The sequence below is a fragment of the Armigeres subalbatus genome, chromosome 2, assembly GCF_024139115.2.
Source record: "Armigeres subalbatus isolate Guangzhou_Male chromosome 2, GZ_Asu_2, whole genome shotgun sequence".
Taxonomy (NCBI): Eukaryota; Metazoa; Arthropoda; class Insecta; order Diptera; family Culicidae; genus Armigeres; species Armigeres subalbatus.
In genome coordinates this window covers 436,293,229-436,317,284 of record NC_085140.1, presented here as the reverse complement: position 1 = coordinate 436,317,284, position 24,056 = coordinate 436,293,229, and the positions used below count along the sequence as shown (strand labels likewise).

The following is a 24,056-nucleotide window of genomic DNA, read 5'->3' as shown; positions in this document are numbered from 1 at the left end:
CTTTCAAAAATCACATTCAAGGCATTCAAGCCAAATGTAACAAATATATTAAATCGAGACTTTGTCTGAAGAACAATTTTTTTTATAAATAAACATATTTTTAGACCAGCCATGTTGTATGCTTTGCCAATATGGACTTGTTGCTGCAGTACCAGAAAGAAGGCACTTCAGAAGATTCAAAATAAAATTTTGAAAATGATTCTGAAGTTGTCTCCGTAGTATACTGCCGTGAATCGCATAACTGTCCCATCTTTGCTGGGTTTCCTATTCATATGCAACAAATAAACGATTCACGGCAGTATAGTACCAATGAACTTCATAGAATTTCTAATATTGAGACATTGCAACAAATGTCCAATAGAATAATTTCCAGTTTTAGATAAAAAAAAATCGTTGCAATCTTCTCAACGATCTGCTCCTTGTAAACTTGTAAGTTTTTATTAGGTTAAGTTTAGTTAAAGTTAAAAACATTGTAATTTCTACATGGTTCAATTCGACTAGAGGAAAAATCTTAACTGCCAAAGACAATTGAAATAATAAAAAATATGAATAATAAAAATAATAAATAAATAATGACTCCATTAAAATCGATCTGAAAGTAAATCAACTTTAATTCATACAACATACAACATATTTTAGCGCTGGCTTTTACGGAAGGCTCGAATAAATCAACTCTTATACAAAGTCAACAACAAACTAACTGAATTCAATTAGAATGAGATGCAACGGATGTAAATGTTATTTCGCTTGCGTTCCTAATGTAAATATTTTCAACATTAGCTACCGGTTTTATATTAACACAATCCACCACACTGTGATTTTCTGTTTGCGTAGATAGAAGCGAAAGTGAGTGTTTTATTCCTAGCTGTCTCATTCCCACCGGCAGCCACAGTATTACGTCAACCATCACACAGAATAGCACGCGTCGCGACATTTGTTTAGTATACTTTAAAAAAAGTATTAAATACCTACCCAGCGAATGTAAGTTCAAAGTCGATTGGGTGCATATGTCAAGAAACGAAACCTATTAACACCTATGCTGTCTAATTTTAGAAGTATGGCACTTCGAACGATCGCCACGACTCGTGCACTACGCCTGTTGCGAGGGCGTTCTGCACCCGTTATCAAATGGGATTCGTCAGCCTTAGCACCTTCACCGATAGCGCCGCGGACGGCAGATCATTGTCAGCAACAATTTCGCACTATCACACAGGGAAAGTATTTGCAAAAGGCGGTCAGTGTCAGCTTAAGCGAGATCAGTGGCAACTCGTGTAAAACGATAAGGTCGGCGGCTTATCGGAGCGGTGACGAACTGCTGGTGGTAGAGCTGGTCAACGGTCAGCAGTACGATTTCCCGCTGGTTTGGCTGCGCGATAATTGCCAGTGTTCGGAGTGTTTTCATCCGGGTTCGCATAGTCGAATTCTGAATTGGGAGTTGTTCGATGTTGGTGCTGTTCGGCTGAAGGACTGGTCGGTGCACGAGGATGGACGGCGAGTGCAGCTTGTGTGGAGCGATGGGCATAGATCGGAGTTTAGCGGGGAGTGGCTGGTCGAGAGGAATTTCACCGAGGAAAATAGTAAAGAATATTTGAACGAGTGGTACAGACCGCGGCCCAGGCTGTGGGGCAAGCAGGAGTTTGGTGATATTATTAAGAATTTCGAGTTCAATGATGTAATAAATAGTGACGATGCGTTGCGCGGGTGGATCGAAGCGCTGGTACGGTATGGAACCGTCATGATCAAGAACGCGCCGTTGACGGAGCAGGAGTGTCGGCGATTGGCAGAACGAGTCGGATTCATACGGAAAACACACTACGGGTAAGATTTCGAAGAAAAATATATTAAGCTCTTTTAGTGGAATGTGTTCAACCGTCTAAGACGAATTAAGTACTCTCCATTTAATTCCACCAATTATTTTCGATACCATAACTGTGTGGTCGAAATACGTATCTGCAAAGATATCGAAAATAATTGGTGGAATTAAATGAAGAGTACTTAATTCGTCTTAGACGGTTGAAGATTTCGAAACTGAATTAGTCAGGGTGTCGACTATTTGGAAATCCATGTTTCAATCTGGGAAACCAGCAAGAGAGATGGTGAACATGTTGTGTTTAAAATGTATGCTCTAAGGTTCAAACAATAGTCAAAAATACACGTCTTAATGCAAGAATAAATGATGCACGTCATATATAGGGCAATTAGCCACAAACAAGCTGTCAAACAACTCGCCTCATAACTTAAGAAGGATGGATTTTGTTTCTTGTGGGCTTGACATGGTGACCAGCGAACCGGGAAAACCGGGAGAACCGGGAAAAAAACGGGAATTGAAAATCACCGGGAAAATGTCGGGAAATATGCGGGAAATTTAATAACCACCGGGAAAATTTTCAAATCTGCATTTGTCTCTTTGTAGAAAATAGTGCAGTAATCTCAAACATCATGAGAGAATTAGTAGACTCATCCGCTCATTCCATTCTACTTCAGAGTTTACAAATTTCTAAAGTAGGTCATGTATTTATGAAGACCCTAGATACCCCATTCAATCAAGGATCAATCCTCACCAAAGTTGAGTTTCAGACATAGTAATTAATTACAACTCCGGGTTACTTATACCCGGAACATGAGCAATCAACTTTGATTGCACCGATTTTTTTGTAATAAATCTGATTTGAACTTTCCTTAATTTTTAATTATCTCAATCGATTCCTTTTAGGTTCTGCAATTTGTCCAAATAAATAGGGTAACCGTACCCTTAGTGGAGGTAGCACCACTAGTGGAGGTAGTGGGGTTTTAATGAGATTTATCATATTTATGCACATTATGATGGTTTCACTTGATGCGTCGTGCTTTAAATGTCCTATTGAATGCAACTTATCTTAAGATTTCGCTTGAAAAACCATTAAAAATAATGATCAAAATCAACTCCCTTGCACCTATAGTGGTGCAACTGTACCAATAGTGGCGAGTCTCATAAGAAACCAATGGATAGCACCTGAGAGAGAGAAGCCAGCTCACTGACAGATCGTTTATTTACTATGTCTTCTTCTTCTTTATTTGTGGTGAAACCGTGGAAACTCAACAAATCGAAGTAACATTTCATAATGTCGAAAGCAACATTTTTCACTCCAATAAAAACTTGATCGAATTAGCTGATTTTAATGATTATGAACTTCCTAACGTGGAACAAAACCGATTTCTCATAATACGGGATCATTCACATGGATAATTACAGGTTCAATTCACGGTAGCAGATATAAGAAAAGTTGCGAAAATAAAATGCCAAATAAATAATTTTGGTTACGACCATTTGAAGTTGCAACGCAGTGTTTACTTTTCGGTTCGCAGTGACTGGATCGCAGTGACATTAGGATGAACGTAAATAAAGCGAGCTGTCTTCTCTCTCTCAGGATAGCACCACTATGGGAACCAAAATTAATTTTTACCGCCACTAAAGGAACAGTGTACCCATAGTGGTGCAAGCATTAATTGTTGATGTTAAATGACATCTATCTCATTTTTGTTAGCAAATTTATTAGTTTATCTATTGACTAAGATATTAAAGCTGTGAATTTCCAACCCTCATAATCGAGACAACTTTTATGTTATAGTGGAACGGATACACGATGGTTGTCGTGTTGTCGAAATGATCTGTTTATATTTGTTTATGTTCTGAATAAATTCTCGCTTAACTTTTCAAAAGGACCTAAGTAACATTTTTTTCATGAATTCTAGACCAACATTTGAAAAGGGCGTAACAGCCAAAATTTATTCCTTCTGATTCTTTGTCTACATATAAAGCTTTATATGTGGACGAAGAATCAGAAGGAATAAATTTTGGCTGTTACGCCCTTTTCAAATGTTGGTCTAGAATAATTTGAATACTGGAATCAAAAGCTTTCATGTTGTTCTGTTGATTGCGCTATTCAAATTAATTCATGAAAAAATGTTACTTAGGTCCTTTTGAAAAGTTAAGCGAGAATTGTATAATCGTTCGTGTACAGTCCAATTGAGTGGTTGATACTTTTCTTCTGTCCGTAAAATCCGGTTCACTTTCTCGGTCCGCTGTTTGTTGTTTTTTCACTGTTGCTGCTTCCAACACTTTTGACTGACACATCAAATGATCATCTTCACCTCAATGATCATCTTCCCCCCAGTTGACGGTATCTATTCTTGAGTGATGTGCGCTCGTACAAATGCCAACTTTGTTTTATATAGGTATATATATTTTTTATTCCTTTATTTATTTAGTAGGCACTCTGTGTTCAACGACCGCTACTGTGCCGAAATCTACTAGGATATTCTCGTCTCTTAGAATCCACACAGAATTTATTTTTAACGTCCTATCGTTGTGGTATGCCCTAATGTTGCGGTAGTGTTAAAGTAGTCCATTCTGGATATAATACCATTGAAAACAATTGTGGGTACGCTAAAACTCTTCGAATTAACGACTAGAACAGCTTTTGTTTGACAAAATTTCGTTCAAAATGTTGAAAAATCAACATTTTTCGTTAAAAATTTGAATCCCTTGAGCCTATTATTGCGGTAGTGCTAAGGTCCTATCGTTGCGGTATCGCTCTCCATAAGAATTACATGCAATACCGCAACAATAGGACTGACCTTCAAAAAATATCCCAACGATAGGCAACTGCGTCCTATTATTGCGGTAGTTTGTTTTTATTGTGATAAAAACAAAACAACATATGTTCAGCACAATTCACGTAATATTTACGAAACTATAGTTAACGAGCATCCTATTCAACTACTACAATGTGGAATTCGTCCAACAGGTAATTTTTGAATAATTTTTGTAATCAATTTTATTTTGAAACGGTGCTTAACCCTCCATAATAGGTCGTTTTACCCTACCTATTGTCCATATCATCGTTCGTTCGTTCGTCCATATCGTGAGTCCATGTTGATGCTTCAATCCGTTTGCCATATATCGAGTCCGTTGGAGGTATGCCTCCGAGAAGAGGGTCAGGTCAGTTTGTCAGTCGCCGTCGGGTAGCTGTGTTGGTCAGACGCGTTCCCCATTGCGCCGTACTACTTGCTGCACTTCTGGCGATTGACGAAAGGTTGAGGGAGGGGGGGGGGGGGTATGGCTGGTAGTCTAACCCATGACCATCCGGTTATAAAGCGGACGTTAGCCGACTAAGCAACGGAAACCCCCTGTTATATATAAGTATGTTATATCAATTATAAAAATAAATTTGGCTAAAAACAAAAAAAACGAGGTTCTATCCAATAAGATCGAAATCGGGTGATTGGAACACGTCACGATATGGACATATGGTCATTTTTTCATATCAATGGTTTTTCGAAGCCATTCTGGGTCCTAAGCAACTGTGCAGAATTTGGGACCGATTGGTTGCTTCCTCGCTTTCCGCATCGCGTTTGAAGTTTGAATGGAAATTAGTATGGGAGAACGTATATTTTTGCATTTCTACTACTAGAGGTTTCAGTTTATCGTAAACCAAGTGGCACATTACGTTAAAGTATAACCCAAAGGATGCTGAAAAACTTTGCTAAAGAAGGCACGATGCTGGAACGTCCACGAAAAAAGTGATAACGTTTCGAAGATTGAGTGTTCAAATCATATGCAAAAAATCATTTATTCTGCCAGCACTGCCGAACTACGTGGAGCAATAATTTAACTGAGTGTTATTTCAAAATTATTGATGTTATAGGACTTTGGAGCTAATGGGAGATATTCGGAATGATTTCACAAAGTGAAAATTCCGACTAGAAGGAAAATGGGTTTTGCCCTCTGACAATCACAGGTTGTCCGGTAGTGCTGGCAGAAACATTGATTTCTTGCATATGGTTTAAACCTGGGTACTGCGGATAGAGCCGCTTTTCTGCGCTCAAGCGAGCAGAAGGATATTTTGAAATCACTCCCATAAACAAAATTATTTTGCAGTTACTTGGCTGTCAAACATTTCCCGCTCTTCGAATTTCTCTTTCCACCCTGCATGAGAGCGCACAAATGCGCTAGACTCTACATGACTTTACGAATGTTTACATACATTCATGCTCCAATCAGCTGCTGAATCTCGTGAAATTTCGTAACGAGTGCTTTTTAGTTGCATTCCCACTCGAAATATAATGTGAGAATATTTGTTACAAAGAATACAAAACTCAAACAAAGTTTATTTTTATTTTTTCCTAAAATAATAACAATACTTCTCAATATTAGATCAGAAACGAACATAACCACAATCTTCAATGTTTGGCTCCGGCACAATAGAAAATTTTGGCTTCAGTTTGACAACCAAATCGATTCTATCCGCACCACCCAGATTTAAACAACCAATTTTCGAAACGTAATAACATTTTTTGTAGACCTTCCAGGTGCGTGCCTTCTTCGGCAAAGTCTTTCGGCATATTCCAGGCTATATGCTAACGTATTGAGTCACGTGATTGATGATAAATTGAAGCCTTTAAGAGCAAAAATGTTAAAAAGTACGTTTTTCCATACTAATCCCCATGTAAATTTAAAACGCGATGCGGCATACGATGTCGCAACCAATCTAGCCCATATTTTGCACAGTTGATTGGGGTCCCAAAACGATTAAGAAAAACCTTGATCTCACTTGATCGGACGAAGTTTGCGTTTTTCCATACAACTGCGCCCCACTCTAATATATATCTAATCAGTTCTATTTCAGTTCTATATTATTATTCAGTTCTATTTCATACCCAGATGCTCTGAACAAAATTTCGGCCAAATCGGTCAACGTTTGGGCGGCGCTAAACTCGTTGGAAGTTTATATGAAAAAATGAATGCAGAAACATCAAAAAAAAGATTTGTAGTTGGATGGCACAACTTACAATGAAGAACTGTGATACTCATTAATATCTTGAAGAATTTAATATAGAATGTTATGCAGAAAACCGCGAGAAGGGCATCAAATAGAACCGAATAAAAGGGCGGCCCATCAAAAAATTTGAAAAAGTGTTTTTTGAGCCACCCTATATATATATATATATATATATATATATATATATATATATATATATATATATATATATATATATATATATATATATAATTTCCGAAACAATTCTTGAAGGTATTTAAAATTTTCTGATAGAGATAGCTTTGTGAATTCTGTAAAAAATTCTTTCAACAATCCCTTCTTTTTGAAAACCTCCAGGAATTCAGAAATTTTTTATAGAAATAATTTAGAATTTTTTTCCGATGAATTCTTTATAAAATCCTTCGGAAATTCATTCAGAAATTGTCTTATCTAGGTATTCCTTTAGATTTTTCTAACGGTATTGTTTCGGATTTTTATTCTATTCTATTAATTCTAATAAATCAACTCTATTAAATATTCCTTCAGGAATTCAGTGGAAAATTCCTTCGGTTAGTTTTCTGGAAATTCCAAAATTACTTTTAAAACTCTTGAAAAAATCATTAAAATTTCCTTAGAAAAATATTGGAGTGATTCCTTAAAGCATTTTCAGAGGAATTCCGGAAAAAAAATACTAAAAAATAAATCGAAGAAATAAAGGAGTAAAGGTATTTTTGAGTGAATTCCTCATAAATTTTTTAATAAAATTTTTAATAAAATTTTTGAAAGAATTTCCAGAAAACTAGGATTTTTGAAGAAATTTTTAGAGGAGCTTTGGACGGAATTCCTGAAAAGAATTCCGATGGATTTTTTTAGGGCATATTTGATGGAATTCTTGGAGGAATAACCGGATTGGAGAAATTTAAGAATGTCAGAAATTTCTTCTGGAATTCTTTCCAAAATTCCTTTAGAAAATTATTCAAAACTCTTTTAGAATTTTTTCGGATGATCCTGAAATTTCGTCCAGTAATTATTAAAGAAATTCATAAAAGGAATTCTTCTAAAGAAATTTTGGAAGGTTTTCTTGAAATAATTTACGTAATTATCCTAATTACCGATTTTTCTGCTCAAACTTTCGTTTAGCAGATTTAATTGACCGTAAATCATATCGGATATCCCTCAACCCCATAACTGAAGATGTTCTACTGCAAATGTACGTTTAAACTGATATGAAACTATTTCCGTTGCCCTTTTACGAGCAAAATATCAGTCGAAAAGCCGCTTGGTGCGGTTTGGCTGAACCTCGACCATATTGGAAACATGTGTTTTTGAGAAGGAAAATATTTATGATATATGCAAAAATAGGGGAGACCGCCAAATGTTGAACGGCTAATTTTGTCGCCTATTGTTGAACTTCCATAAGAAATGCACGGGCGTTCAACAATAGGCGAATAAATTAACCGTTCAACATTCGGCGAATTACCCTACTTACTGTCTACCGGTGGGAATCGAACTCGAACTTGATGAGTCTAGCATTAAGTTTACCATAGCATAGTGGTGGGGCCTTACTTAGCCGTGCGGAGGTAAAACGCGCGGCTACAAAGCAAGACCATGCTGAGGGCGGCTTGGTTCGATTTCCGGTGCTGGTCTAGGCAATTTTCGGATTGGAAATTGACTCGACTTCCCTGGGCATAAAAGTATCATCGTGTTAACCTCATGTTATACGAATGCAAAAATGGTAACTTGGCTTAGAAACCTCGCAGTTAATAACTGTGGAAGTGCTTAATGAACACTAAGCTGCGAGGCGGCTCTGTCCCAGTGTGGAGATGCAATGCCAATAAAAAGAAGAAGCATAGTGGTAGGGCACGTGTCTAGCGTACTGGGAGGTGTGGGTCCGATTCCCACCGGTAGGCAGTGGATATTTTTACATATTACATACATATTTTCAGTCTACAGTATCGTTTTCCACATAGTAACTTTAAAGGAATTTTTGAAGGATCGTACACACTTAGTTTTTATTTATGCAGCTCGGCAAAAATCCGCACAGCCGTGCACCAGCAACATGTAAAACTGATATTCCGGCAAAAATGTTGTGTTATTTTCGGCAATTTATATGCTGATTTTGAACAACTTTGACAGAAATCTCGGCAAAAAACATGTTTGCTGTGCAAATCTCTTCTCTTCTAAAGAATAATTTGTGAAGGTATTCTTGAAGGAATCTCTAGAAGCATTTCTAAAGGAATTTTCGAAATAAATTTCCGAAAATAATTTAAACTTTCCGCGAAATTCCTGAGGAATTCTTAAGGGAAATCTCTTTAGAAAATCATTTAGAATTTATTTTAAGAATCTTTGGTAAATTTTATTTGGAAATAATTTTGGGAATTTCTTTGAGAATTCTTTAGAAATTCCTATCGAAATTTCTTTAGGAAATCCTTTGAAATTTCCGTTTGAAACACCTCCGAGAATTGCTTTAGGATTTCCTATTTCATTCTTCCATAATTTTCCGGAAGAGTTTTTTCAACAAAATTTTCGAAATAATTCCTGCAGGAATTTTCAAAGGAATTTTACATTGTTTTACTAAATAATTTTCTGGAGAAATTTACAAAGGCCTTTCAGGAGGTTTTACTAAAGAATCCCTACAGGGGGAAATTTATAAATTATTCCTGGAGGAGAAAGAATTTCTGGAGGAATTTCCAGAGAATAACCTGACAAGTTTTAGGACAAGAATTTCTGAATGAAATTCTGAAGGAAGGAATTTTCCAAAGAATTATGAAAAGAATCCTTGAAAGAATTTCCAATGGATTTTCTAAACAAACTCCTATTAGAACTTTCATATACATATTTAGATTTCTACAGGAATTCCTTTTGGAACATCTGGAGAAATTATTTCAGGAATTTTTCCGTAAAGTCCTTCGAAAATCTGGACAGTAGTAAAACAAAACCCTGTTTTGAATCTAGAATTGAGACCTGCCAAAAACCCAAAAATATCGGGATTGCAGTCAATCCATCATCATACGTCTTCGGATATTCTTGAGCATTCCGTGGAAATTTACTTCGGAAACTTGTTCAGTAATTATTTAGGTGATATGTCATGAATTTATTCAAAAGTTCGTTCAGAAAATCTTCCCCATGACTTAATTCGTTAGTTACCCAGAAATTCTTTCAGGTATACTTTCGAAAATTCCTTCAGGGATTCCATCGTGAATGTCTTCTCTCTCATTTAGGAATTTCTTCAAAATTTCTCCGTAAATATATCTAGAAATACCTTCAGTATTTCCTATTTCATTAATTTAAAATTCTCGAAAAAATTCCGACAAAATCTCCGGAATAGTTCCTGCAGGATTTTCGAAAGAAATTTCATATGGTTTTACTAAAAGAATTTACGAAGGATTTCCTGGAGAATGTTTATAAGGTACACTGACCCCACAATCATGGGTCACACACTAATATGGGTCATTTCCATTTGATCAACATGCAAAATGGAGTGACTAACAATTGTTACAAAGTGACCCATATATGTGGGATCAGTGTATTTCCAAAGAAATTTTCAAAGGAATAAATTCAGAAGGAAATTCTAAAGGAATTTACAAAGCTATTTCTAAAAGAATTTGTAAAGAAATTTCCAAAAAAAATTTCGGAATTTTCTTTGAATTAAGATTTTAATACCAAAAAATGTGAGCTTTTTATAAAACCATTGTATTAAATCAGTACAAAACTGTTAGATTTCAATACAATGCACAATGGGGAAAAAATTGTCCATAACGCGAATAAATTCAATATCCCGGTTCGTTATGGGTAGAGTGCACCAAAATTTTGATACAAATCGTATAAGTTTCTGGGGAATCGTGCAAAGGTGGTCAAGTACACTACACGGAGCTGCAAGACCTCGTTTTACTGAATGCCCCATATTTGTTATGTAATTCGTCTAGTTCGGAGTAACAAATAATCGAGAAAACAAATTTTGCCAAAAATCGTGTTATGTGAGCTATGTCTACTGCACGATGTTGGGAATTGAGATCTTGCTGAATTTACTCAAGTTCTCACCCCATTCATACACCCCAGTTCAACAATTGATAATACCCTAAAAGTAAGCAATTACCAAGGATTGGAACGCGCTGCCTAAGAGATGCATGATGCACGAAAGATTAAAAATTTTCAATAGTTTAGCGTTGATACTCAAAAGTTTCAATACTACTGGCAAATTTGTGGAGAGTTTCTGAACCGATTGATATTTAAATCTATAAAATGCATTGAAAGACACTGGACCTATTAATGTTACAAATCTTACATGATTTCGTGACGGTCCACAATTTTGAAATTTTCATTTTACACCCTTTATCTGAGTCTTCCCCTTAGACGCAGTTTACGTCAAAATAGAATGTGTGATAATATTTGAAAGCCTTTGAGAATTTGGAGTGAATGGGTTTTGTAAAAATTCGTTTGAGAACTTCTGAAAATCCTTTCGAGATGTTCTTGAAGTTTCATGTAAGACCCAATAATACAATACTGACGTTTTATTTGTTCGATCAATTTATTCGCCTTCAAAACAACTGATAAATGCTGTTTCTTTCACACTTTGTTCATTCTATTAATTTGCAATTCTGCAACTTAATTCCAGCGAGGAGTTCATCGTAAAGGCTAAAGAGGGAACCAGCAACGTCGCTTACCTGTCTACTCCACTGCAAATGCACACCGACCTGCCGTATTACGACTACAAACCAGGCTGCAATCTGCTCCATTGTCTTGTTCAGTCGCGCTCTCAGGGGGGTCAAAATCTGCTGGCCGATGCATTCTACGTAGCGGAATTGATGCGCCGGGAACATCCTGCGGATTTCGACATGTTGACCAAAACACTGGTTAACTGGACGGACATCGGTGAGGACGAGGGCGGACAGTTTCATAGTATTTACCGGGCGCCAGTGATTTGGTAGGTTTGAATTTTAGATTTATTTCAAATAGGAATCATAATGTTGTATTTCTTCAACAGTATCGGCCGAGATGGAAACCTCGAACGAATCAATCACAGCGTTCCACAGCGGGATAGCTTTTTCAATGTTCCGCTGGATCGGGTGCAGCCATGGTATCGTGCAATGTCCAGATTCGTGAAGTTGATCCACCAAGAAGCAGTAGAGTTCAAGACAATGCCCGGCGATATTCTGACCTTCAGCAATGTTCGGATGGTGCATGGACGCACTGGATATACGGACACGGATGTCAATACCCGTCACATCGTGGGGGCATACCTCGATTGGGATGAGATCTATTCGAAGTTGAGAGTCTTGAAAGGTCTTGATGCTGCGAAGAAGGGAGATGTGAGATTGGATTGAGTATGTTGGATGGTAATTTTAAATTTCAAGCGAATTTTTATTTCTTCGACACTGAGAACGTCGTGAACTTATGTTAGATATAATCGTGGAAGAATCTAGTTGCTTCGTGAATTGATTATTTGCACACAATAGACCGGACAGAAGGAAACAGAAGGTATTACACTGTTCTTATTATGCGATAAATTTAAGGAGATACACTGTAATAAAATTCGCCATAAAATCACAATAGTTTTTTTTAATATATCCCTCAACTCTGCCGAGGTGAATGCAAACATTTGAGAAAATTCCTACTTTATAAAAAAAACTATACATAGATGTCTAAGCGCTAAACGACAAGGAAACTAAAGTCAATAAACACTTGTTGTCGGGCTGTGGATATAATAGTCGGCTTTCTATGCGAGAAGGAGGAACGAAAAGTTTCCCACCTTTGCCTAGTTTGGGTAAAATATGATTAGTTCGTTAGTTTTTTAATATTGGATATTTGTTAAGTAAATCATTTAAGCACCTAGTTTTGCTTTTTATAAACAATTATCTGTTGTAATAGGACTAATCGACGGATTGACTTACGATTTGATTGCTATTTTAAACAAAAAAGTATTCTGTATTCTGAATATAAGTTTTGGGGACAGAGGGCTTGAAAAGATAAATTGATTATATAAGTTTGAAAAATTACAAACACTATTCTACACACCCGTCAACCAAATTTTAAACATTTGGTTTAAGGTGAAAAATGTTTTAAATACATGATTAATGGAGATTGAACGTAATAAGGCACTGCACACAAAACGAAACTAAAAGAATGAAATAGAAGAAAATCTGAGAATTGTTTCAGGAAAGTGGTGCAAAATTGAAATTAATCACGCTGATCAAGAAAATCAATGAGGTGCACTAAAAAACTCTTTGAATTTCAACATCATTCATTGAAATGCAAGAACTTTCTGCCTTATCACACAGTTATTATTAGTTCTTTGAAACAGTTATTAAAATTAAGGAAAGGGTAATTGCAAATTTGTAACATTTCTTATAGCAGTCTGGGTCTGCAAATTACGAACTACGTATAATTCCGCACTTGTTAGATTCTTTTTGGCCTAAAAATTGATCGGTTAGGGTTCTTTGATTTTGTTTCCAAACGATTCACGAAAGACACTTATTTAAACGAACAAAAAACGATCTAAACTATAGATACAGAAAATAAAATAAATTGTCATAATTTACAGAAAATTTACAGTTTTCTTTTGGGAGAGTCGCTCTAACTGCAGCGACCCTCGTCTTAATTCTAACTCTACTCAACAGCCGATCGAATAATGTTTTACCTCTCGAAAGAGTCAACTCGCTATCCCTAATTATTAGAAAATACAAATTTCACATTCTACACTGGTCTAAATCTATCAGAGCGCCTTGGCGAAACGAACGACTTTAAGAGTAACAACGCTTATATTTACACATTGCGGGGCCGTAACCGAACGGTCAACATTCGCTTTGCACCAGGGTGTCCTTGAGGGCGGCCAACTGCTCCTCGCCCAGCTTGATCTTGTCCGCAATCTCCCGCGAGTCCACGATCAGCTTGGCCTTCATGTTGATGAAGTAGTCGTAGTCGGCGTACTCCTCGATGGTGAGCGCCTTTTCCAAGATCTTGGATATGATCGCCCCTCGCCGGTCGATGTCGTCCTTGAGCTGCTTGGCTTCATCCAACTGCTCCAGCAACCGATCCCGTTTGGCTTCGAGGATTTTCTACAAGAAGATCGAATCGGAAATAGTTATATGCTTCATGGTAGGAAGAATTGAGTCTGTACAAACCTTGTCCGGATGGGACTCATCGACGATGCAGTGCAGGGCGTTGTCGGTCCGAGCTAGCCGTCCGGATAGGGACAACAGCAGCATGGTGATGTAGCCGACGTCGTCAACGTAGGAACGGAACTTGGACGCATCGCTGGGGCGCACCTTTTGGGCCACCTTGAGAGCGACATCGTTGCCGAGCAGATCGTTGGCGTTGCTCTCCTCGGCGATACTCGTTTGCTCATTCGACAGGACTAGTAACTTTTTGCCAAGACGTTGGACGAGCTCCTCCTGGAATGAGTGTGAATCAGATAACGTTATTATGTTTTCTCTGGCATAATGGCATTATTTTCTCTGTAAAAATGTGTCTCCTTTAAAGGATCCAAAAATAACGCATCACGAGACATTAAAAAATAATCAAAGGGAATTACGGTGAGCAATCGGACTAGAACTAACATTTATCGTTGGAGGTGAAGACTAAGCCGATACTTTAGAAATTCGAATATTTCTGCTTATCGCCCTGTATGTAGATGGAGACATGATACCTTTCATCCCCTCCTTCGAGAAAACCTCCGCTTTCCGAAACTTATTCAGTGCAGTGTAGTCTAACATGTTTTGTCAAACTAACATCTCTCCTAGTAGTTGTTTTCAAAAAAAACTGCCTTTTGCAAAAAAAATCCCAAGAGGGGAAATCGACGATTTACTCTCACGATCTCCTATATTTAAAAGAGTTTTTTTTTAACTAAAGCGAAAGACAACCAAATGAAGCATCCACCAGATATAATTATGTCTTCGCTATTGGATGATGTAGTTTTGAAACAAAAATACTTCCCCCATCCAGCTGGAGACTGATTTTTCTCCTCGGTGGGTGGTTTTATTACTGGGGGGTGATACGAGCACGTGACTGTCTTTCTCGTCAATGACTGGATGACGGTAATTTGAACCTTAAAGAGAAAAACCCAGAGCTGATTACCTGACTATTAGTGCCGATTTTATAATAAAAAGCTACAATGAACTCGCTGCAGGATTACAAGCCATGTTTGCAGTAAAGATTATCGTTTACCAATTAAGAACACAACTGGCAAAGCAAACCTGGTCTGGACAAGAATCGTTTGAAGTTTTTATTATCAATGAATACGACTTTCGACGCAGAAAATGAATTCAACAGAAAAAAGAGATCATTTTCCACGAGATAGGAAGTAATAGAGGCCAGAATTCAGAATTTTGCTACTGTCAACGATGTGGTTCAAGCGTTCCGGATGATACGTTTCGATTCAGCACCCTAGCAGAAAGGTGAAACTTTGTTTTTCGTGCAATCAACCAAGACATTTGGCTGCACATTGCGGAGTTACCCGAGGAACAAATTCAACCAGAAGAAATTCGAAAATTCAAGTACTATAAACAATTTAGACGACCATCATGGAATCCTGAATGACGGAAAAGTAAAATGCGACGGTTTGGTAGAGTTTAAATTCATTGATAGTGTCATGGTGGTTTGATGAATGGAAAAGATATTAAAAGATTGATCAACAAAAATTTGTTCGAAGTGTCGGGTGGGAGTGGCTTAAACTTTTAGGATTATTCTCTGACAAAATATTGATACAAAATATTACTTTCAGTATTGATTTTTATTTTGTTTCTGATATTGTACTACACCTCGTGGTCTAGACATCATCATGCAATTCATTATAGGAACGATAATACAAAACAATACAATCGCCTCTCCACATATCGGTATTGAAGGGACCATCGAGGTAGGGAGAGCTCGAACGGCAGTAGAGGAATGGAAGGAAAATTGGAATGGGTACTAGATCCAAAAAAGCTCGTTGCTATGATAAACGACAACAAAACATATGTCATTTCTTGTTGTTGATTTGTTTGTTATTGTCCAAAGATGGTCTATTTAGTAGTCTAAAAATTTAAACAAATCGACATAAGGGCAGCGAATCCAGAACAAAATATGATCAGAACACATCGAGATGGTAATTTATTTCACATCCAACCGACCTAACTGTGGTCTTATTGAACCAGATGGAGAGATATTGAGATAGGGAGGTTATCGAGATGTAGAATGCCCAAAAGTATATAGATTGAAAGGACCAAGATAAGGAGATATATCGAGATACAGCACATCGAGATGTAGAGAGTCTGTATTACAATGTTTTCGATCTATTCATAAAATTTGAAATCTGTAGGTCCAAAATGAAGTCTATTTAGGTAATACTAATATGTTCCTGATAAAACAATAGGCTTTGTTCTAGAAATTTGGAAATCAAAACCCACTTGTGTTGTCCCATCTTGCTATTTATTCGCATAACAGTCACATTCCAGATTTTGATACACTTTTGCACAAAAAATAAATATAATTATGGTCCATTTAATAGTTCCATAGTAATGTATACAGATAAATAATATTATGCCAAATTTTCAGAAAGATTTCAGGTTTTATCAATTTATTAGATTTTTTTGTATTTCCCCATCTAAAACGAGTTTGAAAAATTCACCCGCATATTTCTTAAATTGAAGAAAACTGACATGGGACGCTTATGCTAATTAAGGAAGGTAAATTATGCCTTAGATGCTACAGAACTTTTAGCTACAGAAACAATAGAGGAACATAAATATCGGTTCTCATAAACATTCTAGCAAATTATCGATATCCCGTTAATGATATTAAAGGGTTTAAAATTTAAATTGTTTAATTCGGTTTGGTAACCACGAAATATGCGCAAATGGATAGACTCATGATTGTTTCGATGAGGATATCAAAAATGGCCGAGTTGTAGTAAGCTATGGCGATTAAAACTAGCAAGTCATGACTTCGACTAACGACAGAACTTGGACCTTCTTCAATAGAGCTTTGAAACGAGAACACGTCTCTCATTGTTACACTACCTCTAAGACTAGACTGTTTCCCAGCCGGCAAACCTGCTTTTGGATTTCCTAGAGATAGAAGTTGCAAAGAGAACACGCGCTGTTGTATGTTAGTTTATTTATCATTCATCTGACATTCAACAGTCTTAATGAATAACATGCAAATTGTCTTAAAATAGGTTTTATACGGTTTACGAACTGGGATGTTGAAATACGAAAATCGAAAGCTGCTTCAACCGATAAAAACAAACATATCATGGCGCAAATCGGCTGGTTATAACCAAATGCAGTGCGATGAAATCCTATATGCAGCAATGTCCGCTGTCTAATGATTCTTCCAGGTACGTGGAAACCAATCAGTGAGAGGAGATGGCAGCAATCGATTTCTACGTTCAGCAATTTCGCAATAAAAGTGGCCTGCTGGATTTTCTGCCGACGATCCAAGGTATCAAGACCAAGCAATGAATCACATACTGTGGCTGGTTTCCTACCCGGCGCTGCCAGCATCCATGCGCTATCGTATATGTAAAAATAGTCAGCGTGAGTTAACCATCTGAAGTTTGTATGGCAACAGTAGGAACTTTTCACAAGAATCCATTTGGTACCAGTTATGCGGGAAGGTGTATGCTACTACGCCTACCAAATATTTTTTCGATTAGGGTGACTATTTTCGAGACATTAACCTTTAGATGCCTTTCGCCATACTGATTTCTGGAAGTTAACTCCTAGTGTGCCGCTCAAAGTAGACGATTCATTGGAATCTATCAGGATACGCAGGGAGATTTGAACCGTGATGTATCAATACGAGCCTGATGAATCGTTTTTGGACACGCTCGATTTTCAGATTCCAATATTCCATGTTACGTCGTTTGGTGCCCATACAATGGATGAGTTTTCGAGAATTGGCCTTACAAGGGAACAATACAGTGCTTTTAGACAATGTGGATCAGTGAATTCCTTTGCCATTTTAGTAACAAGTTTGACGATTAGCCTTGGAAATAATCAACGCATAATGGGAGTGTGTACCGTTCTCAAAGTTCTGTGCAAAATTATCCTAGCCCGGATTCAGGAGAAGATCGATGCGACTTTCCGGCGGCAGCAAGCCGGAATCCGTGCTGGAAGATCCTGTGTGGACCATATTGTCACGCTCCGCATCATTCTGGAGCAGGTCAACGAATTCCAAGAGTCCCTTCTTTACTTGGTATTCATTGACTACGAAAAAGCTTTCGACCGTCTCAATCACGAGGGGGTGCCCTGAGACGCAAGGGGGTTCCTGAGAAAATCAACGGCCTCAACGAAGCACAGTAAGAGGCCTTTCGTGTAGAGTGCTGCACAATGGGGTCCTGTCCGACCCTATCCGGGTCGTAGCTGGTGTGAGGCAAGGATGTATTCTATCACCGTTACTATTCCTCATCGTAATCGATAAGATTCTGGTAGATGCGATTGACCGTGAAGCAAACCGCGGGCTGTTATGGCTGTTATGGGCTGTTATGGTTATACATGGAGCACCTAAACGACTTCGAATTGGCTGATGACGTTGCACTCCAGGCGCAACGGCGCTCTGATATGCAGAGTAAGCTCAACGACCTTGCCGAGCGCTCCTCTTCGGCAGGTTTAATCATCAACGTCAACAAAACCAAATCGTTGGATGTAAACACGGTGACTCCTTCCAGTTTCACAGTAGCCGGGCAACCAGTGGAAAATGTTGAAAGCTTCCAATATCTTGGTAGCCAAATGGCGTCAGACGGCGGTACCAAGATCGACATAGGCGCACGGATCAAGAAAGCTAGGGCTGCCTTTGAGAGTTTAAGAAATATCTGGAAAAACAGGCAGATAAGTGAACGCGCCAAAATACGAATTTTAAACTCTAACGTAAAATCTGTGCTGTTATACGCCAGCGAAACATGGTGTGTATCAGTGGAGAACACTAAACGGCTGCAGGTGTTCATTAACAGATCCCTGCGGTATATAATTCGGGCCTGGTGGCCTCACAACTGGATCTCGAACAACGAGCTCCATCGTCGTTGTCACCAGAGGCCGATAGCAACAGAAATTCGGGATCGGAAGTGGGGCTGGGTCGACCACTCTCTACGTAGGAACGGAAACGAAATCTGTAAACAAGCATTAGACTGGAACCCAGCGGGACATCGCAGCAGAGGCAGACCCAGAGGCTCATGGCGGCGAAGCCTCAATAAAGAAATAAAAGAAGTCGACCGAAATTTAACCTGGCAACAGGTTAAAGCGATAGCCGGGCAACGCTCAGGATGGAGATCTTTCAAGTCGGTAAGTAAGTAAGTAAGTAAGATCGCTCGTAATCGTTGTTTGGTATCCATCTGAGCAAGGCGAGGAGCAAGGCTGTTCACTCACTGGCGTAGAATGCTATGATTGAATTAGATCAATACTCGAACGCTTCACTCTCGCTTTCAATGCCTGAAACTGAGTGAGTACCGCCCAACAATGTGCTAGCCACAACCAGTGTCGCATCCCAAGCAGCTTGACTCAGTGAACAATAATGAATTGAATCAGTTTTTCTTCAAAAAATTTCGTTTTTGGTTTTTGGCTGTACCCTGGTTTGGTCTTCAAAGAAGCATGTAACTGTAGCGATATACTTAACTGCCGCCGCTCAACATTTCGATATTGAAGGGACCATCGAGAAAACGACAACAATATAAACGTCATTATTTCTTGTTTTTCATGTGCTTGTTACTGCCCAAAGATGGTCAATAGAAATATCCTAGAAATATGCATCGACTTAAAGAAAGTGAACCCTGAACAAAATATGACTAGAGCACATCAATGTATAGAGATAGCGAGATATGTAGGTTATTAAAAATAGATGTGTATTCACTAACCAGAGCTTTGGTAATGGTAGGGCACCAACTTTTTTGCGTAGGTAATTGATTTATTTATGACTAGCAGACCCGACGAACTTCGTTTCGCCTAAACTTGATTTATTCTCTGATTAGATCTCGAGTTATGCAGAAATTTCTGCTTCATTTGTATGGGAGCCCCCCTTTCAAAAACGGGGAGGATCTCGAACCAACTTAAGAACCTTCCCCGGCCCGAAAAAAACATCTGCATACAAATCTATAAGGTTCAGACAGACAGATATTCATTTTTATGTATATAGATTAAGGTGGCTCAAATTAGTATGGGAAAAACTTTTTTCAATTTTTTTATGGGCCGCCCTCTTATTCAGTTCTATTTGATGCCCTGATGCTCTGGACAAAATTTCAGCCAAATCGGTCAACGTTTGGGCGGTGCTAAACTCGTTAGAGGTATATACGCAAAAATGTATGCAGAAACATCCAAAAACAATGAATTGCAGTTGGACGGCACAATTTACGATGAAGCACTATGATACTCATTCAGATCTTGGAGAATTTAATACAGAATGTTATGCTGCGCAAAATTCTCGAAGAAATGCATTCAGATATTCCTGAATGAATTCTTGCAAGAGTAATTTCCGAAGGAATTCCTGTAGAAATCTAGGAATTTATATTAACATTCCAATAGGTATGGTATTTGAAAGTTCTATTGGAAATTATTTTGTAGATTCTATCAACAATTTCTTTATAAACTCGTTTAGAAATTCTTGTTCAAAATCTATTCAGGTTGTTCTTTTGAAATTCCTTCAAGAATTCATACGGACATTCCTTCTGAAATACATTTGAAAATTACTCTTGGAATTTCTTCCGAAATTCTTCCGGAAATTCTTTCGGGAACGGGAAAAGGAATCTCCGAAGGTCTAAAGAAATGTCTTTAAGAGTTGCTAAAAAATCCGGAAGAATGACCGAAGGAATTCCTTAACAGAATTTTCGAGAAAGTACTGGCAGAATTCTTAAAATATATTCCGAAGAAATTCCTAAATCAATTTCCGAAGAAATTTCTAAAATAATGTCCGAAACCTTAGGTGTTGTAGGTACTGAAGAAAATCATAAAAGAATCCATAAAGGAATTTACTAATTAGTTTTTGATTTATTCTTAGAATTTTCGAAGGAATGTTATAAGAAATTTTCAAAGGAATTTCCGGATTTATCTCCGAAGTAATTTCCGGAGGATTTTCAGAAGAAATCCCAAGAAAATTACGTTCGGAAACTCCTTTGCGAATTCTTTTACAAATTCTCTTAGAAATTCACTATGGAATTATTATGGAAAATTCAAAGGAAATTTGGTCAAAAATACCTACGAAAATGTTTTAGGAATACCTTCGCAAATTGTTTTAGGAGAAATCCTTTGGATATTTCTACAAGAATTCCTCGGAAAGACCAAATTGTTTGCGGAATAACTTTTCGAAATTTCTCCGAAAATTACTCCAGAAATTCCTTTGAAAATTCTTTTACGGATTCCTTTGAGAATTCCTACACAAATTATTTTGGGATATATAAAATCTTTCAGTAATTCCTTAAGAAATCTTTTCCAAAAATATTGCAAAAAAAAGTCTAAGAATTCCCTTGAAATTTCACTTGGGAATTTCTTCAAATTTTCATCCAGGATTCAATATTCACCCTGCGGTAGGGTACGGTAATTCGTGATGTCGGAGAATAATTTACCGTCGATTAGAACGTGGTGGATTTGGTTTTCCGTTTCTTGGTTAGGTGATCTTCATGTGGCCTTGTGGATATTTTTGCGGGGGAAGAAAGTGCTACTACCAATCCGCGGGATGCTGCAATGTTAATGCATCGTTGGCCGTTGTTATTCAATACATTATGGTCCATTCACCGGTCTGTACATTTCTTCCTTTCCTACCTGAGCGTTCATGTCACCGATGACCATTTTGACGTCCCGCAGCGGGCTCACAGAAATTATTCTTGGAATCATTAAAAAATTACTTCAAGAGGTCCTTCCGAAAATACTTTCAGTATTACACGGTTAAAAAAAAAACAAATTCATCTTCCTTTTACTTCCACTATTTTGTTTTTTCGTATCTACACAAATACGTATTTCGTCCACTACTTGTGGACATCTTCAGTGTGTTGTTTTATCGATGTCCACAAGTAGTGGACGAAATACGTATTTGTGTAGATACGAAAAAACAAAATAGTGGAAGTAAAAGAAAGATATTTTTTTAAAACCGTGTAACATTTTCCTCTAAGACGCTCGAAAATAATTATTACCTTCAGTATTATCTATTTTATTCTTTCGTAAATTTCAAACAATCTTCCAACTAGTTTCCGGAATAATTCATGCATTTTGTACTACACACATGCGGAAGCGTTGGTTTGGGAAATGGATTGTGAGTGCTTCGACTATGCGTCCGATTTGGGAATCTCGGGCTCATTCAGTAGCCGCTAAGCTGCGAAGGCTGACGGAGGTCCTTCGTAGCTTAGTTGGTTAAAAGCACCAGTCTAGCGTACTGAGGGTAATGGGTTCGAGTCCCATCGAAGGGAAAGTGGTTACCTCCTATTCATTTTTCAAATCAAATTCTTCTACATAATGTGCATATTGAGTTTTTCAGAACATTGTACACTCTTGTTATTTTCTATACAGTTAGTGAAAGCCATCAGTAGTTTAAAAGTTTCAATTTATGTATGTTCCATTCTTTCTTTTTATTGGCATTACATTTCCCACTGGGACATTGCCGTCTCGCTGCTTAGTATTCATTCAGCACTTCCACAGTTAACTGCGAGGTTTCTAAGCCAAGTTACCATTTTTGCATTCGTATATCATGAGGCACGATGATAATTTTATGCTCAGAGGAGTCGATTTCCAAACCGAAAAATGCTTAGACCAGCACCGGGAATCAAACCCAGCCACCCTTAGCATGGTCTTGCTTTATAGCCGCGCATCTTACCGCTAGGGTAAGAAGGGGCCCACAATGTTCCATTCATGCCCGTCAAAGTAAAACAGATTTAACAATGCATACAAATTTATAAGAAATATTTAACATTCAAACGTATCCATATGTCGTTACAAAAGCTGTTCACTCAATAAAACCAAAATTATGTTTACGTAGTGCTTCTATTTTTGAACCCCAAATAGGTTCCAGTACCTATATATACACCATTCTTCATATATGTAGAAGAAAACAAAATGTAAATTATTTTGGCAGCAGCTGCAATAATGTATACTCTTCTAATTTTGGAATTCCCGATTTACTTAATCGAGCAGTGATTTACCTCGGAGCAGTAAACATTGGAAAAATACGAAGGAGAGATAATTGAGTGTAGGAGTTCGCGAAAACAAAACATGATATTGCTATTTACATGAAACCATAGCTCAGCCAATTAAAATGACATATATGATGTAATTCTTCAACACGTATCTATATTTTTTTCTAACGTTTCAACATAAGTCATGAGACAATAACCATTCGAAATCACATAAAATAGCCACCGAAGCATACTGAAAAGAACTATGTCTAATCATTACGTAAGAAATCTTCATTCATGAATTCTCATTGTACAAATGAAACCTACATCTGCACTGCGCCCACGAAGGAATTAACCAAATAAATCACCGGCACACTTTGACACACATTTCAAAAAGTAACAGCGCCATCCATCACGATTGTTACTAATTCGATTCGGATATGCCGAATTATAAGCGAATTGGCCAAATCTAAAGCATCCACCCAACGCAAGAAAAAAAAACTTTTTCCTTACCAGCCGGTCCCTTGCACTACGAACCGGTGACGAAGACAACAGTGCCGGCGATAATGGTGGTGGTTCCTTTCGCTTTTGAAGCTCGCGTCGACAATGCAATTGCTGATCATGTCCGATCTTGGCCATTATCTCAATGAGGATGCGCGGGCACGCGTTAATTGGCCTATCAACAGAAACGACTTTTTGTGCGATCGTGAAGATAAAGACGCCAAAATCTCGATCACGCGCGCTCGTTGGGATCTTCTCTACACGTGTTTGTTGAACGACGGTGGGTGCAAGACTGTTTCGTCTCTAGTGGTCGCGATCGTGGTTGATCTAAACTGGCTCTAAAGCAACTACGGTCGCGCGCGGGGTGGTAATTGTTATGGACAATATCCCCGAAATAAGTAGTTTGCATTGATGACGCGAAGGGATTTTTCGTAACACCTAAGTGTACAGGAGGCGATCAAAACCCTAAAAGATCATAGGCCATTCGATAAGAGATGCTCCGTTGTTGATATTGGACCTTTGGCAATGTATTCGAGTATATTATGGTTGAATAAACAAGAGTTGGTTCCTCGAAGCTGCCAATTGAGCTTTGGGCAAATATCACGCGACCCGTATGGGCTCTGTTGACAAAGTGCTGAAGTTGATCGGTGACAGATGGATGGATGAATGATGGACAACATCTTTTCTGG

At 37.9% G+C, this 24,056-nt stretch overlaps 2 protein-coding genes across 4 annotated transcripts in view; one reads left to right on the top strand and one right to left on the bottom strand.

Moving 5' to 3' along the window:
* The first annotated feature begins 842 nt into the window (after positions 1 to 842).
* On the top strand, positions 843 to 13,301 carry LOC134213602 (gamma-butyrobetaine dioxygenase). The gene is made up of 4 exons (XM_062692813.1): positions 843 to 981; positions 1,054 to 1,818; positions 11,416 to 11,724; positions 11,785 to 13,301. Exons 2-4 carry the CDS (start codon positions 1,058 to 1,060, stop codon positions 12,122 to 12,124), a joined length of 1,410 nt encoding a protein of 469 aa, XP_062548797.1. The 5' UTR covers positions 843 to 981; positions 1,054 to 1,057; the 3' UTR covers positions 12,125 to 13,301.
* The window catches only part of LOC134213601 (protein Shroom), a 929,824-nt gene continuing 917,908 nt past the window's right edge, over positions 12,141 to 24,056 (bottom strand). For all 3 annotated transcript variants that reach the window (XM_062692809.1, XM_062692811.1, XM_062692810.1), the window contains 2 exons: positions 13,922 to 14,191; positions 12,141 to 13,855 (listed from right to left, as the gene is read on the bottom strand). In XM_062692809.1, coding sequence (XP_062548793.1) covers positions 13,592 to 13,855; positions 13,922 to 14,191 — 534 coding nt within the window. In that variant the 3' untranslated portion in view covers positions 12,141 to 13,591. The remainder of the gene's footprint in view (positions 13,856 to 13,921; positions 14,192 to 24,056) is intronic.

Excerpts from the sequence above, each read along its gene's own strand:
- LOC134213602 (XM_062692813.1), top strand. The coding sequence starts at position 1,058 with ATGGCACTTCGAACGATCGCCACGACTCGTGCACTACGCCTGTTGCGA. Across the intron at positions 1,819-11,415 it reads ATACGGAAAACACACTACGG|CGAGGAGTTCATCGTAAAGG; the intron begins GTAAGATTTCGA and ends ACTTAATTCCAG. Across the intron at positions 11,725-11,784 it reads TACCGGGCGCCAGTGATTTG|TATCGGCCGAGATGGAAACC; the intron begins GTAGGTTTGAAT and ends TTTCTTCAACAG.